Here is a 13625-nt window from a genome sequence, read left to right as displayed (position 1 = left end):
ACCAGTGTGTTGGAGAGCCAAGCCACAACATTTACAATCTGAGTGTGAAGTTTCGCCAGTAATTACAACTAGCTTCATCAGGCGACAGCCAGATCTTAAACATAGGTAATTGCCTATTACACGTGACAGTTCACCAGCATTGATTCAAGCAATATTTATTCTGATGATGAGACTGTTACATCAAAACCTATCTGGAATTTGCTTGCACTGTATCAATGCTTCTGAAATGATGCACTCCCAAGAGTCTGTCGGACATTTGGGTGTTACAGAAAAATAATGAAGGACACATTGGTCTGCTTGTCTCTTTTCTTTCAGGCAATGTTTTTTGGTCATGCGCTGCTAAATGAAAACCCCTCCGACCGGTTTGGCTTCAAATTCTTTAACTTATACTGTATGTGCAGCTCACGTGATGGGCTGGCAGTCTTGAAGAACACGCGATAATATTTTCTCTCTAAACTGCTGAGGAGTAGCGCTGCTCAGGGGTAGTGATCGGACTCCCGAGTCTCCACGGGAATAAAGTCCCGGCGTCTCAGATCAACTCAAGCTGTCTCAGAGACCGGATGGGACCTCAGCTGCTCTTTATCGTCGTTATCGGTTGCGTTATGCTGGTGAGTGCTTTAATCATGCATACATACACTTTATGAAACAAGTAACAAGTTTGATTTGAAGCTTTCGTGACTGCAAGAATCCACACTCTTTGGTTCTTTCATTGAAATCACGTAGGTAGAAAAAATAATAGATCACGACGTTTCGATCGATTGTGTTGCCATCGGTTGCTTGTGTTGCGATCGGTTGCTTGTGTTGCGATCGAAACGTTGTGATATATTATTTGTCATTTTATTTGTATTTTTTCTACCTATGCGACTTTACTGAAAGAACCAAAGAGGAAGTAACAAGTTATTGTTTCAATAAAGAAGAAATATGCAGGACTCCATTCTACGTTTCCACATAGTAACACATTTACTCTGGCTTTCTAAGCAAATATCAAAAGTCACCAGGCAATTTTTTTTTATAAAACTCTGGATTATTTATTTGCGCTGTTTTAAATGTGTGCAGTGCATGTGTCATGCGAGATGTATTCATGGCCGTTGGAAGGTTCTTTTTAGGTCCTGTAGGGAAAAATAACCTGAGGCTGCTGGAGCTCATGAACACTGTCTTACCCACAGTATGTACACTTACAAGCACTATGAGGACCGCTCCACGCCAAGCATGCCGTAGGGGTTATCTGACCATACTTCAATGTGATCAGTGCAAGTTGGTGACTGCGATATATTGGAGCAGAGCACAGTTCAATAATTGACTTTGGTGAACTGCCCTCAGCTGGCAATGTAGCCCGCAGAAGCCTACGGGTCATTGTTGATGCAGATCCAAGCACTATCCAGGCTCAATCCTGGTTGCCTCAAAGACCTTGGCGCATTCCGGGTGATTTTCTATACATGTGTATCGTTATCTTTGTACGTATAGTCATATGTAGCTATGTATATTATAGCTGTATTTATGGGGTGAGAGGTGTATAGTGGAGTGAATTGTAGGGTAGCGGAGAGGAAGTCAGAATGGGAGTATAAACACACACTTACTGGTATTTATCAAATATCTCAATACCCCCCAAAATACCTGCAAATTACTCGATTGTTATTCCTAAGAGCAACATCAGCACGACTGTAAAACCACTGCAATGTCTGTGAAACATTGCGCCTTTGTGATAACCTTGAGCAATCAGAATGGTACCAACATCAAGTGTTCTGAATTAATGTATTGTTGTGATGGGGGGAGTGGCAAGCTAAGCACATTCCCGTCCGCCTCTACTCAATGTATGCAGCATGCCTGTGTTTGCATGGGTCACTTTAGAGCAGAGGGAAGGTATAGTGGTTGGCGCAGTGCACTCGTAACTGGTCACCTGAGTACAGTACCTACCTGCATCCAACATCAGCGATTAATGTCTAAAGCGATTCTGCACCTTCCCCAGGTCAACTTAGCCGTTAATGAGTACATTGACGTCGGCATAACGAATAGCTATGCTTGCATACAGAGCACATCCCTTTGGTCAATTCACTGCTGAATGACAGCCTCCCCCAGGTTCGGTGGGTCATGTGACCATACTTCACGCTGGCCATTACTGGTTGGTAAAGGCACCATACTTCTGTAATGACAGAAATTAGGAAGCAATCACCACAAGCAAATGCGCAGCCAAACAGACTTACAGGAAGTAGACCAAGGCCTACTATTGGTGCAGAGAGGTCACTATGATGGTTGGTCAGAAGGCAAGGTTTGAAGGGATTGGAGGAGAGGTTCAAACTGACAAGCAGAGGTTTAGAGTTGAGGCGACGGTTGAGATCGTTAAGGGAGAAGGATGGGGATAGGATGGAAAATCGACAGTGAGGGAAATTTCGAGAGGAGGGGCATGATAGGGATGAAAGGGGAGAGCACAAGGGGAGGGGAGGTTTCGGCAGAGCGTATGAGCTTAAAGCTACAGGAAGAAGCCAGGGCTAGAGTTGGTGCTGTGTCACGAATTAAAGAGGCTCCAAGCACATGTGTGTTGGCGTCATTACAACTGGTGTCATAAGTGGTCTACCTCAAGAATGTCACACTCAAGCCGATGAAGAAACCCACCGACGACGTACGATAATGAGGGGGTCAGCCTTCAGAACGTCCCAGGAGACGAGCACCCAGAGACCAACCTCGAGACCACAGGAGAGGCGATGAACGCGCTGGTCGAGCGAGAGATGCAGCAGCAGCGGCCAGAGAGTCTGCTCGCTCTGATGCCGCTGGTGACCAGCAGCTGGGAGAGGCTGGAGGGGTGGATCAATTGACTTGCAGGTACGTTCTCCCAGCTGGTGACAAAGCTCGCCGGGATGGAGAGGCCGGGAGTGGTGGAAATGGTGGCAGAAACTATGGAATTGGTGGTTGAAACCACGGAACCGGCGGTTATAACTGTCTCGCCATCGGTGGTCGAAACTGAGGAACTGGCAACACTCAGTGCAGCCGTGGTTCAAGAAACAGCCGTGGCAGCATGGGAGAGAGTGGCCAACTGACCTCGCCGGCTGGGGCCGGTGAAAAAGTTTGTGGTGGCGGGCGTCGAATGGGGGCCTTCGTCCGCCAATTTTAAGCCACGTATCAGACCTTGAACTGGTCGGAGGCCAAAGCACTGAAGGCCTTGCCAACGAGGCCCTCACGATCTTCAAGGCGATACTGATGGAATGGAGAATCACGCATAAATCAGCCGGTCTTGAGGTGGCAGAGGTCTTTAACTCACCATCAAGTGGAAATTTCATCGGCGCAGGCAGGAGGAAGCCGAGTCACTCCTCATGTACCAGATTGCTCGAGCAATCAGCTTACCCTCAGCTGGACGTAGCGGCACTGGACTCCCTGGTGATGGAGAAAATGCTGGCATTGGTCCAAGAGATGGCCATGGTGCTCCCTATATTGGACTCGGAGGCACAGACTTTATTGTGGGTGGCCTGGTGACTTAAGGCTTAGGAGGACATCAGCCGGAAGACCCAGGTGATGGCTCGAGTGGACGAGAGCCCGGACATCATCAGAAACCACCTGTACATAGGTCACAGCCACCCTTACAGCCGATTGTTGTCTCTAGAGTCAACGAATTGGTCGCCCTCTATCATCCGGTCAATCTCATGCTCATCAAGGGGGAATATCTCTTCTGATGGGGATGGAATATCTCACAAGGTGGCCAATGGCATGGCCGCTGCCTGACCAAACCACAGCATCAATTGCTGATGAATTCCTTCACAGATATGTGATGGACAACGGTCCTCTTGAGCAGATCCTCAATGACCAGGGACAATTTTTTCGTCAAAACTTCTAAAGGGGGTATGTCGGGCACCATGGAAATAAAAAGGCGCGCACTTCCCCATACCACCCTTAAACAGTATGGTGGAATGGCTGAACAGGACCTTAATGCTAATGCTCTGCCAAGTCATAGATTAGACACACATTGACTGGGATCTCCACATCCCGGGGGTTTTGGCAGCATATAGACTGGTGCCACGTACCTCCACGGGGTTTTCTCTTTTTACATAATGTATGGCAGGGAGCATGAACCTCCCATAGAAACACAGCTGGGAAAGACTCCCAAAAACGTGTCAGGTTAGCCGGTGTCCTTGCAGGTCACACTGGACCAACTACACGAGGCGCGCTGATTGCATTGGGGTTGGTGGCCTACCCGCAGTTGTATCAAGCAGCGCTCGACCCCCTTATAATGGAGAAAATGTTTTAAGTGGCTTCTGAAATGGGAGTCATGCTACCGGTGATCGACGAAGACACTTAGACATCCTTGTGGGCCGCCAGGTGTCTGCAAGTGCAAGAAACCTGCGAAAACGGACTTGGGTGGCTGCATGGACTGGGAAGCCGTGGACTGGAGATGGATCGAACAGCGGACCATCACGGGGCATAGAGGAGCTGACGGAGGATGGCGCCGAATCTACGGGGGAGGTGACGGCAGCGGTTCATTGATGGGAGCGGCGGCAAGGAGAGATGCCGCGACGGAACCGGGAGTGGCGATCCCGGTCGAGGCAGCGCCATTGCTGCGAGCGCCCAGGACTGCATGCTTCCGTTGTGGCCAGCTTGGACACTTTGTGTGGGGATGCCAAATCATCACTCAGACATCGACAGAGTCCCGCACATCCAACGCCTCGTCGACCACCACATCCCAGCCCCCCCCAGGCAAGTCACGATGCACCTAACAACCGGCCGCTGGAAGAATATCACGCATCGGGGCTACGTGGTCTCGCAGGGACCATTTCCATCCCCCATTCTCTGGTCAGGGTGGACTGCCAGCTAGCATGGCCGACAAAGGGGTTGCCAAACTCGAGAACGCAGTGGCGAAAGCTGGCACGCCGAGTAGTAGCAGCGACGGCTGGCTCATTGGTAATAGTAAGGTTTGTACAAGGAGTGAAAGTTCATGTGTTGGTTGACACAGGTGCCTCGGCTACTATCATATCTGAGGTTATTTTTTAAAGGTTACCCTTTAAAAATCGTCGTGTGATGCTGGTGGTGAATGCGTGTTGCAAATGGGGGAAGTATGGGAATTGTAGCACAAATAGAAGCACGCATCAGATTGGAGGAGATTGAGATGTCAGGGCCGGTGTTGCTTTCAAAAACACTGGCTGTGCCCTACCTCTTGTGCACAGTTTTTTTGAGCAGGATGCCCTTACAATTTTTTTTACTAACCAGGGTTGTATTCAGATGCTGTCGAGCAGCTCCTTATGGACCCAGGCAAGAACTTCTCATTGAAGTTGTTACGTGAAGTGTGTGACGTGCTAGGCACAAAGAAGATTCGGACGTCGCCTTACTATCCTCAGATAGACTGCATGGTAGAATGCCTTCACAAAACCCTAACATCAATGCTTTGCCAAGCAGTCGATGCAGGGCAGGCAAATTGGGACCAACACATCCCTGAGGTCCAGGCAGCATATGGGATGGCCCCTCGTACCTCCACGGGATTTCCCCTGTTTTTACTGATGTATGACCGCTATAGTGAACCCACAATTGATGTCCAATTGTGTCTGTCCTCTGGAAGGAAGAGTCATTCTCTGCCAGCAACCTTGCAGGTCACGCTGGATCGGATATCTGAATCACGTGAGGTAGCTAACAAAAACAATGCCAGGGGGCAGGCCACTAAAGAAAATAACGTGAGGGGAAGCACGGGACCCAACGGGCGTAAATGGTAATAAGGGCAGAGATTGACAGGGCCAGGTGTGGTGAGCGAGAGTTTGGGGATAGGGGCGTGGCCAGGTCATGAGAGGAATAAGAGCCGGTGCGAACTTGACCTCGCGGCTGTTGTTGTGGGGAATCGTCGCCGCCGCCGTCACCTTGGAGCAGGTCGTCCGCATCATCCTGGAGTGGGCACCATGTAGTCTTGAAGGGCTGGTGTTACTTTGTCTCAGAATATAGTATTTAAATTACCCAAGTGTATATATTCACTCGCGGTTACTCGTTAAGTTGTAAGCGGACTTTATTCATAATAAATATATATATATCAAACAACAAGATGGTGTCTCTGAGAGCAACATTAAAATTGTACCAGAGGAGTTTCCATCTAGAACAGATTCAATGAGATGCTGATCGGTGACCTTATTGGTTAATAATAAGGGTGTGCTGATTATTTGGTTACTGCTACTGAATCTGGGAAGGAATTGAAGGCTCTCTTGCTCAACCTGGAGCATGCCACTAAGAGGTCGGGCTGACTATGAGACTGACCAAAAAAAAAGCACCTGCCTGGGTATTTTGTGTCATCAAACACTTCACCCCTCAACTCGCCATAAGGTTTGTGGCAGTTCTGGAGAGAGTAGAGAAGTTTGTTACTGTGGAGTGTGCTTACAACCGCTCAGTTTTGGCAGCAGAGATATCACTCCGAATCATTCCAGCAGAATTATATTTCCAACCACTGCGTAATGCTGCGTGGCAGCTACCTGTCTGCCACTCCTTGCAAAGCTTTCAGGTTTTCTTGGTCACAGGTATGCACTTCCTTCTCTAAACTTGTGGAGTGCAGACCCCTCTGAAGGAACATCTGTGCCATTTGAAATGGTCTGGCTGGCCTGCCTACAATTCATCCTGTTTTTAACCAGGCTGGATTTTGTGAGGAGTTCACACATAATTGAAAGGTCTGGACAGACATTATGAGACCTCCTTTGCCAGTTGCAAGATATAGTGATAGGTTTTTACCCTTTTATCTGGCACCAAAACTGACACCTTTAAACAAGGGATCATGTTTGCAATAACCACAACACAAAAGAGACACCTCTTATAAATGATATGCACTGTCCTTGAAATTTATTGGTCCACACCCGAGACGGCTTTTCTTAGAGCCTAGTTTCCACTGGTGTTGGATTAGATGACGCCAAAAGGCGTACAACTCAAAAACAGCACACTATCAGAGTATCGAGAGCAGAGAAGCAACGCTCACAACAACGAGTGGAGCGCCAGGTGGATACAACTCAGCGAGGTGGCCCAGTGGGGAGCACAGGTGGTACATCTGCCGGTTATCTCAGTCAGTTAACTCATGGCACCTGGGTCTGTACCGTGATTTCTCCTTCGCGTTCAGAATGCACAAAAAATACACGAAAACATGCCGGTAAATTCATCCAAGTGTCATGTCCTCTTCTCTCCCCCCTCCACCCCAATGTGTGCACTTACTACTCTAGGGTCGGTACATACTAATATTAGAGCGCTTACATAGTTTCTTGTAGGATTATTGTAGCTCGGGCGGGGGGATGGTGGGGTGGGGGTACTCTATTTTCTACACTGCTAATTTCCCTATTTACCATTATAAGTGTATGCCAGTCTATAATCTGTTGCCTGTCTCTTTACTTCACTCAGTGTACTGCCAGCCTTTCATGTCGAATGTATCCTGCTTTTTAAGCTGCTGCCTGTATTGCCAGCTTTTTGTGTCCACTGTAGCAATGGTTTTGTCATTGAGTCGGCATACTGGGAGTCTATCATCTAGACTGTAGTCTGCTTCTCATTTTACCTGTACGTACTGCTGCTATTTTATGTACACTTATATCAGCTTATTTCTTCTATGCATTTCTATTGTTTCGATTGCTCATGTCCCGCTATTTACTGATACGTAGTACCGCAATGCTGATAGCTGTGCCATCATCGGGGATTGCTGTGCATGTCCATGTGTGTGTGAGTCGATGTGTGTGTGTTTGAGTACATATGTGTGTGCGTGTAGGTCCATGTGTCTGTGTGTAAGTCCATGTGTGTGTCTGTCTTATTCGAACCGAGAACGCCCAATGTGTGTGTACGTCGATGTGTTTGTGTGTGTCAGTCCAAGTGTGTGTGTCAGTCCATGTGTGTGTATCAGTCACTGTGTGTGTTAGTCGATGTGTGTGCATGGCTCCATGTCAGTGTGTAAGTCAATGTGTGTTTGCGTGTCTGTGTGTCTGTCAATCTGTGTGTGTGTGTGTTCTAGTCCACATGTGTGTGTAAGTCTGTACATGTGTGCGTGTCACTCGATGTGTGTGTGTCTAAGTGAATGTGTGTGTGTGAGTGGATATGTGCGTGTAACTCCATGTGTGTGTATCTAAAGTATATGTCTGTGTGTGAGAGTCAATATGTCTATGTGTGTGTACGGCAATGTGTGTCAGTCTATGTATGTGTTTGTGTGAGTCTATGTATGTGTGTGTGTGTCAGTCCATGTGTGTGTGTGTTAGTCGCTGTGTGTACATGGCTCCATGTTAGTCAGTGTTTGTCCATTTCTTTAAGTGACTGTAGGTCCATGTGTGCGTGTTAGTCCATGTGTGTGCTTTATTCACCTGCTCAAGGCCTATGATACCATCAGTAGGCCTGGGCTCAGTGGGTTGCTCTTCGTGCTTTTGGAGTCCCTGGCCCTCTACTCACGATCCTTCAGGACCTTCATGATGTTGAGCGGCCCCACGTCAAACTACGTGGCCATGAGTCAGAGCCATTCCCTCTACACCTTGCGGTGCGACAGGGATGTCCTCTAGCTCCCACAATCTTTTACATATATTTGGACCACGTAGTTCGTTAAGCCTTCAATGCCTATACCGGAAGAATTCCCATCTGGTACAGATACAATGGAAGGCTGATCGATGCCCGGGTGCGGTCAAGGGATGGCTCCCTATTGGTCAACCACATTATGTATGCCGATGATCTGATAATTGCTGCTCACTCTGAGGAGGAGTTCGAGGTGCTGCTGCTGGACCTGGAGCTTGCCACCTAGAGGTGGGGCCTTACCATCAGCCCCAGCAAAACTAAGCACCTGCCTGGGTATTTTGTACCATCTGACACTCCACTCCCACAACTCCCAATTGGTGATGGGGCAGTTGTGGAGAGAGTGCAGAGTTTCCCATACCTGGGTAGGGTGCTCATGACCAGCTCCGGTTTATCAGCAGAGGTCTCACTCCGAATCAGTCGAGCCACATTATCTTTTCATCGGTTGCGTGATACTGTGTGGAAGCTACCTGGTCTCTCGCTCCGCATGTAGCTCCTGGTCTTCTCGGACACGGTCATTGCCTCCCTTCTCTACGCTTGCGAAACTTGAACCCCCCTAATGGAATATCTTCGCCGGTTACAAACATTTAGGCTGGCCTGCCTACGATCCATCCTGGGTTTAACCACGCTGCATTGTGTGAGGAGCTCACAAATCCTTGAAAGATCTGAACAAAGTCCATTCGATGACCTCCTATGGCAGGCAAGGCTGCGTTGGCTGGGCCATGTAGTCCGCATGCCCAGCCAACGCATGCCTAAACAGCTTTTGTTCCGCCGGATCGAGGGGGCTAAACGGGCGCATCACGGGCTAGAGAAGAGATGGAGTGATTTGGTACAGGATGATGTAGAGCTGAGTGGACTTGTCGATGACTGGTACCAGCGGTGTCAAGATCGGCCTCTGTGGCAGAGCCTCATGAAGGACGCTACTGGCCAGTTGGAGGCAGTCGCCTTCCAGCAAAGGAGGGTGGAAAAGCCACGCTCAGAACAACGAGTGGAGCACCAGGTGGCTAAAGCACAGAAAGTTAGCACAGTAGAGGGCACAGATGATGCATCAGTCAGTCATCTCAGTCAGTCGACCTGTGGCACCTGGGTCTGCCCCGTGACCTCATGCCAGCGGGCGTTCGACACTTCACGTGGCCTCAAGGTGCACATAGCCTGCCACAAGCATCGTGGTGACGTCAATGCCACTTAATGGCAAATAACGGTGGTTGTTGTTGTTGAGTCTATGTCTGTATGTGTGAGTCGATATGTGTTTGTAAGTCTGTGTGCGTGTGAGTCGATGTGTGTGTAACTCTATGTGTGTGTGTCTAAAGTCGACGTCTGTCTGTGTGAGTCCATATGTGTGTGTGTGCGTCTAGGTACATGTGTTTCTATGTATGTGGGTCGATGTGTGTCTATCTTTTTCACCCGGGCAACGCCGGGTACTTACCGCTAGTTCATATAAACCCGTTTCATGGATATCTACAGTGGAAAGACAATAGCATTTGCATTTCAATAACATTAAATAGTAGCTATTTCTGTAAAATTCCAGACTACAGATCATGCATTCTCAGCGTGGTATAACGGAAATTGGATTGAAGTTGTTGGCCACCATTACACGTGATTAATTAATATGGGATATCCATAAAGGTGCATAAAAAAAACATGTACAAATACAATTTAGTAATTAGTGACATATACACTAATGTTTTCTTGAATTTTATTAACTGCTCGATTTGGGGGAGCTGCAGTAATTGTCTAATTTAACTCTCAATCTGAGGTGTTTTTCAATAGAATATGAATGTCTACATCATTAGACCTCTTTTACCAGTACCAAATTAAAATAATAGGGTTTTCCCCTTTTTTCTGGCAACAAAACGTGTATAGGTGTACGCCAAAAAGCGTCATCTGGTCGAGCACCAATTGGGTCGAGGCTCAAAAGAAAGCCGTCCCTTGGTGTGGACCAATCAGTTTCAAGGCAAATGCATATATTATCATAGTATGTTTTTTGTTTGCATTTTGACTGCAGGTATTGTGGTTAATGCAGACATGAATCCTCGTAAAAAGGTTTCAGTTTTGTTGCCAGAAAAAAGGGGAGAAACCCTATTATTAGAATATGAATGCTTAAGTCATATTCCTGCGAAATGAAATACCATTAAAATAGTCTCCATCCATGTCCTCCAGGCACAGATTTGTTGTGTCAATGCTTCACTAAATATGACTCCTTGTCTGTGTTCTCAGGGTGTTCGGCATGCAGAAGGATCTGAAGCTAAACAATGTCCCAAGGACAGCTACAAAACCGAAGATGACGTGTGTTGCGATCTCTGCCCTGCAGGTACAACTCGATGCAAATGTTCTACAAAAACAGACACCAGCTCTGCACGTTCTGATTGCAGGGACTCGATTGGCATTTTGTTCCACTGTTAGAGCGTATGATTGGTCAGTCCTATTGGTCCTATTATCAGAAGCTGTTTTAAAATCCATATTTAACTCACAGCACAAACTACTCAATACAAGCCAAGAGTATAACAATACAGGCAGAACTTGATTAGCACTAGAGATGCCTTCCTGGAGAAGCAAGCACGAGTCGAATTGGCGATAAATGTGGTTATTATACCATTGCATATATATGAGCAATATTTTATGACTCTATTGATTTATCGGTAACAGCTCTTATAATAAAACATATAGTAAACAATAAATATAGATTTAAAATCATCAGTTTGATGTACTGTACTCACTAGTGCATGCCCCTGACGCTCATGACACACATCGACCTGACGCTCACCACCTCGACTCGCCACATCACTTGCATTGTAACATCCAAAGTTATACTTTCCTTTGACACTTTGGTCACGTTTCCCTCACTAACATTTGCAGGCCTTTTTCCAGACATCATGGATCGACAATGCAAAAAAGAAGCAAAAATAAGGCAGATAGAGACCAAGGACGAGTAAACACGTAAAGCTTAATTATTAAAAGCATAACTACGTGGTAAGCACCACGTCAGATGTGGTAGTTTACTTTACCATACTTCACCACACTGATCAATGCGGGTTATGCAGCAGAGAACAGTGTACTTCTATGCCCCACATCCAAGCTCGTTCTCCAGCCCACACTGACCGGCGTGGTTAAGTATGGTCAAATACATATTTATGGTGTGGGGAGACCATCATCGACCAGTGGATTAACAAAATGCCTGTCAGTGTGCATGCCACATGTTTATATAGATATTGCTTCACTGTAAGTCTGCAGTATTGTAGTGATAACTCTGACATTTTGCTTTGAACTCTTGTAATCGTTTAATTGTATTGCATCCCCTAGGAACATTCAAGGCAGGAGACTGTTTGACTGATGGAGGAATCCGTAAATGTATTCAATGTATTGAAGGGATTTTTTACACTGACAAGCCAAATAATGAATCTGCTTGCTTCGACTGCACACCCTGTTCAGAGGGTGAGTATGATCCCGATATTATCAGTTTGTACTGTTTGACCATGGTTAGTCACCAACGTTTTCTTCATTATAGCAGTTGCCATGAGGATGTGGGACTGTGGAGGGGGTCGTGGACGTTGTGTTTACAACCACAAACACCAAACTGCTAGAGCACTCATCCACTCCAGTCCTATAATGTCATATCCGCTTACCTGGAACACGGTTAGCAGTATTACCCACACACGTATACATACATAATTAGTCACGTGCAAGTTACAAAGTGACTGCTTCAAAAATAGTTAATGTTCAATAAGATATTAAATTTTGAAAAATTGATAACATGCTCTTCCACAGTTACTTATTGGGAAAAAAAACCTCGACATTTTCCCTGAATATGCTTCTTTAGTATACACGGTAGACATACGTCTGGGATTTACTCTACATATGATTGTGTTGATATATTCGCGTGCGTCAAACGAGATGTCTACTGACCAATAAAATATGTAACAAATGAGAAAACCCCATGATAGCAGAATACTTTAAACCAGAAAACTATGAGCTTCAAACACACGAGAATGTGTAAAGAGAAAATCACCTCTGAGCATGTGGAAAACCACCAGCAATTCCTGGCGTGAATTGTAGGTCTCTCAGGTTGACATCAAAATTAATTTGAGCAAAAGCACTTCTTCAAATGTAGTTTCATGGTCTTCTAAAATTGGAGAGGCATTTGTTTCTTAGCTGATCAACAGGTTGTGCTGCTCAGCAGGTTGTTCCCACTCCTGTGCAAACGTCACACGGCCACATAAGTCCATATTCAATGCTAGTTGTCCAACGATGAATGCTGTGCTCACTGTCAGTCTGCTGACCCAACCTTACCGAGAACGTGACCACCCGCTCGATGTGGAATACATCTACGGAAAAAAGTTCAACATACATACATCGACCTGCAGTCCCCGTTTAGTTCAGTGAACAGAAAACCACTGTCGTTGACGCTGAAGGGCGTCCCAGGACCACCCATGAACTTGCTTTGGGACCTCCACACTAACTCGGGAGCAAGGGTTCGACTTAGGAGATGCTTGTCTCCAAGATTTGTATAACTACATCTGGAGTACGGCACTGATTCAACCTCACTCCAGCCTTAATTTATGTAATTATTGACTGGATTATAGATTTAGCCTTTACATTGATGGCAGGAGGAAGACCAGTACTTAAAGACAGAAGGAGAACAGTGCACTTCTTTAAACAAATTCTAATAGTTTCTGCATATGAAGTGTCGGCGTTTACTTTCAATGTCCACTACAGATCTATCCCACTTTACACCACAGGGGGAGCAGATGGTTTGGTTTGTTTGTGAGCGAGTGTGATTTTTCGCTCATGTTTAAGACATGTACCCTAATTGAGAGTCGGAGAACTGAAAGATTGACTATCTTATACTTAGATAATTCACTTTGTATGTTGATACGAAATATTTGAAGAACGTTTACATGTGTTATGTTGGATGTACAATTAAGATATTGTTCAGTACACAATCCCTTAATAACATCTGGATATACACACGGACATAATTTTAAATTAGAATGAATTTAGAAATGGAGATGTTTCTAAATGACTACAAAGACAAAACATGTGACATGAGTGAAGTCCATTGCTGTGGCAGCCAGCAATCACCCGCCAGGTAGTGAAACGATCCACACTGAATATTTTTTAGTCGCTTACATCTTAGCAATTATGGTTGTAAA

At 46.2% G+C, this 13625-nt stretch overlaps 1 protein-coding gene across 4 annotated transcripts in view; it reads left to right on the top strand.

Annotated features, from left to right (window-relative positions):
• The first annotated feature begins 322 nt into the window (after positions 1-322).
• LOC116957998 (E3 ubiquitin/ISG15 ligase TRIM25-like) overlaps positions 323-13625 on the top strand; it is a 50685-nt gene continuing 37382 nt past the window's right edge. For 3 of the 4 annotated variants that reach the window (XM_076058179.1, XM_076058178.1, XM_032980461.2), the window contains exons 1-3: positions 323-608; positions 10693-10786; positions 11776-11907. In XM_076058179.1, coding sequence (XP_075914294.1) covers positions 561-608; positions 10693-10786; positions 11776-11907 — 274 coding nt within the window. In that variant the 5' untranslated portion in view covers positions 323-560. The remainder of the gene's footprint in view (positions 609-10692; positions 10787-11775; positions 11908-13625) is intronic. The other variant, XM_076058180.1, reaches the window with a different exon arrangement.

The sequence above is a fragment of the Petromyzon marinus genome (assembly GCF_048934315.1).
Source record: "Petromyzon marinus isolate PM22_M1 ecotype Great Lakes invasive population chromosome 68 unlocalized genomic scaffold, UKy_Petmar_22M1.pri1.0 chr68_unloc.1, whole genome shotgun sequence".
In the NCBI taxonomy this organism is placed as follows: domain Eukaryota; kingdom Metazoa; phylum Chordata; class Hyperoartia; order Petromyzontiformes; family Petromyzontidae; genus Petromyzon; species Petromyzon marinus.
The sequence above is the reverse complement of the archived record's forward strand: the minus strand, read 5'-3'. Positions and strand labels throughout refer to the sequence as shown.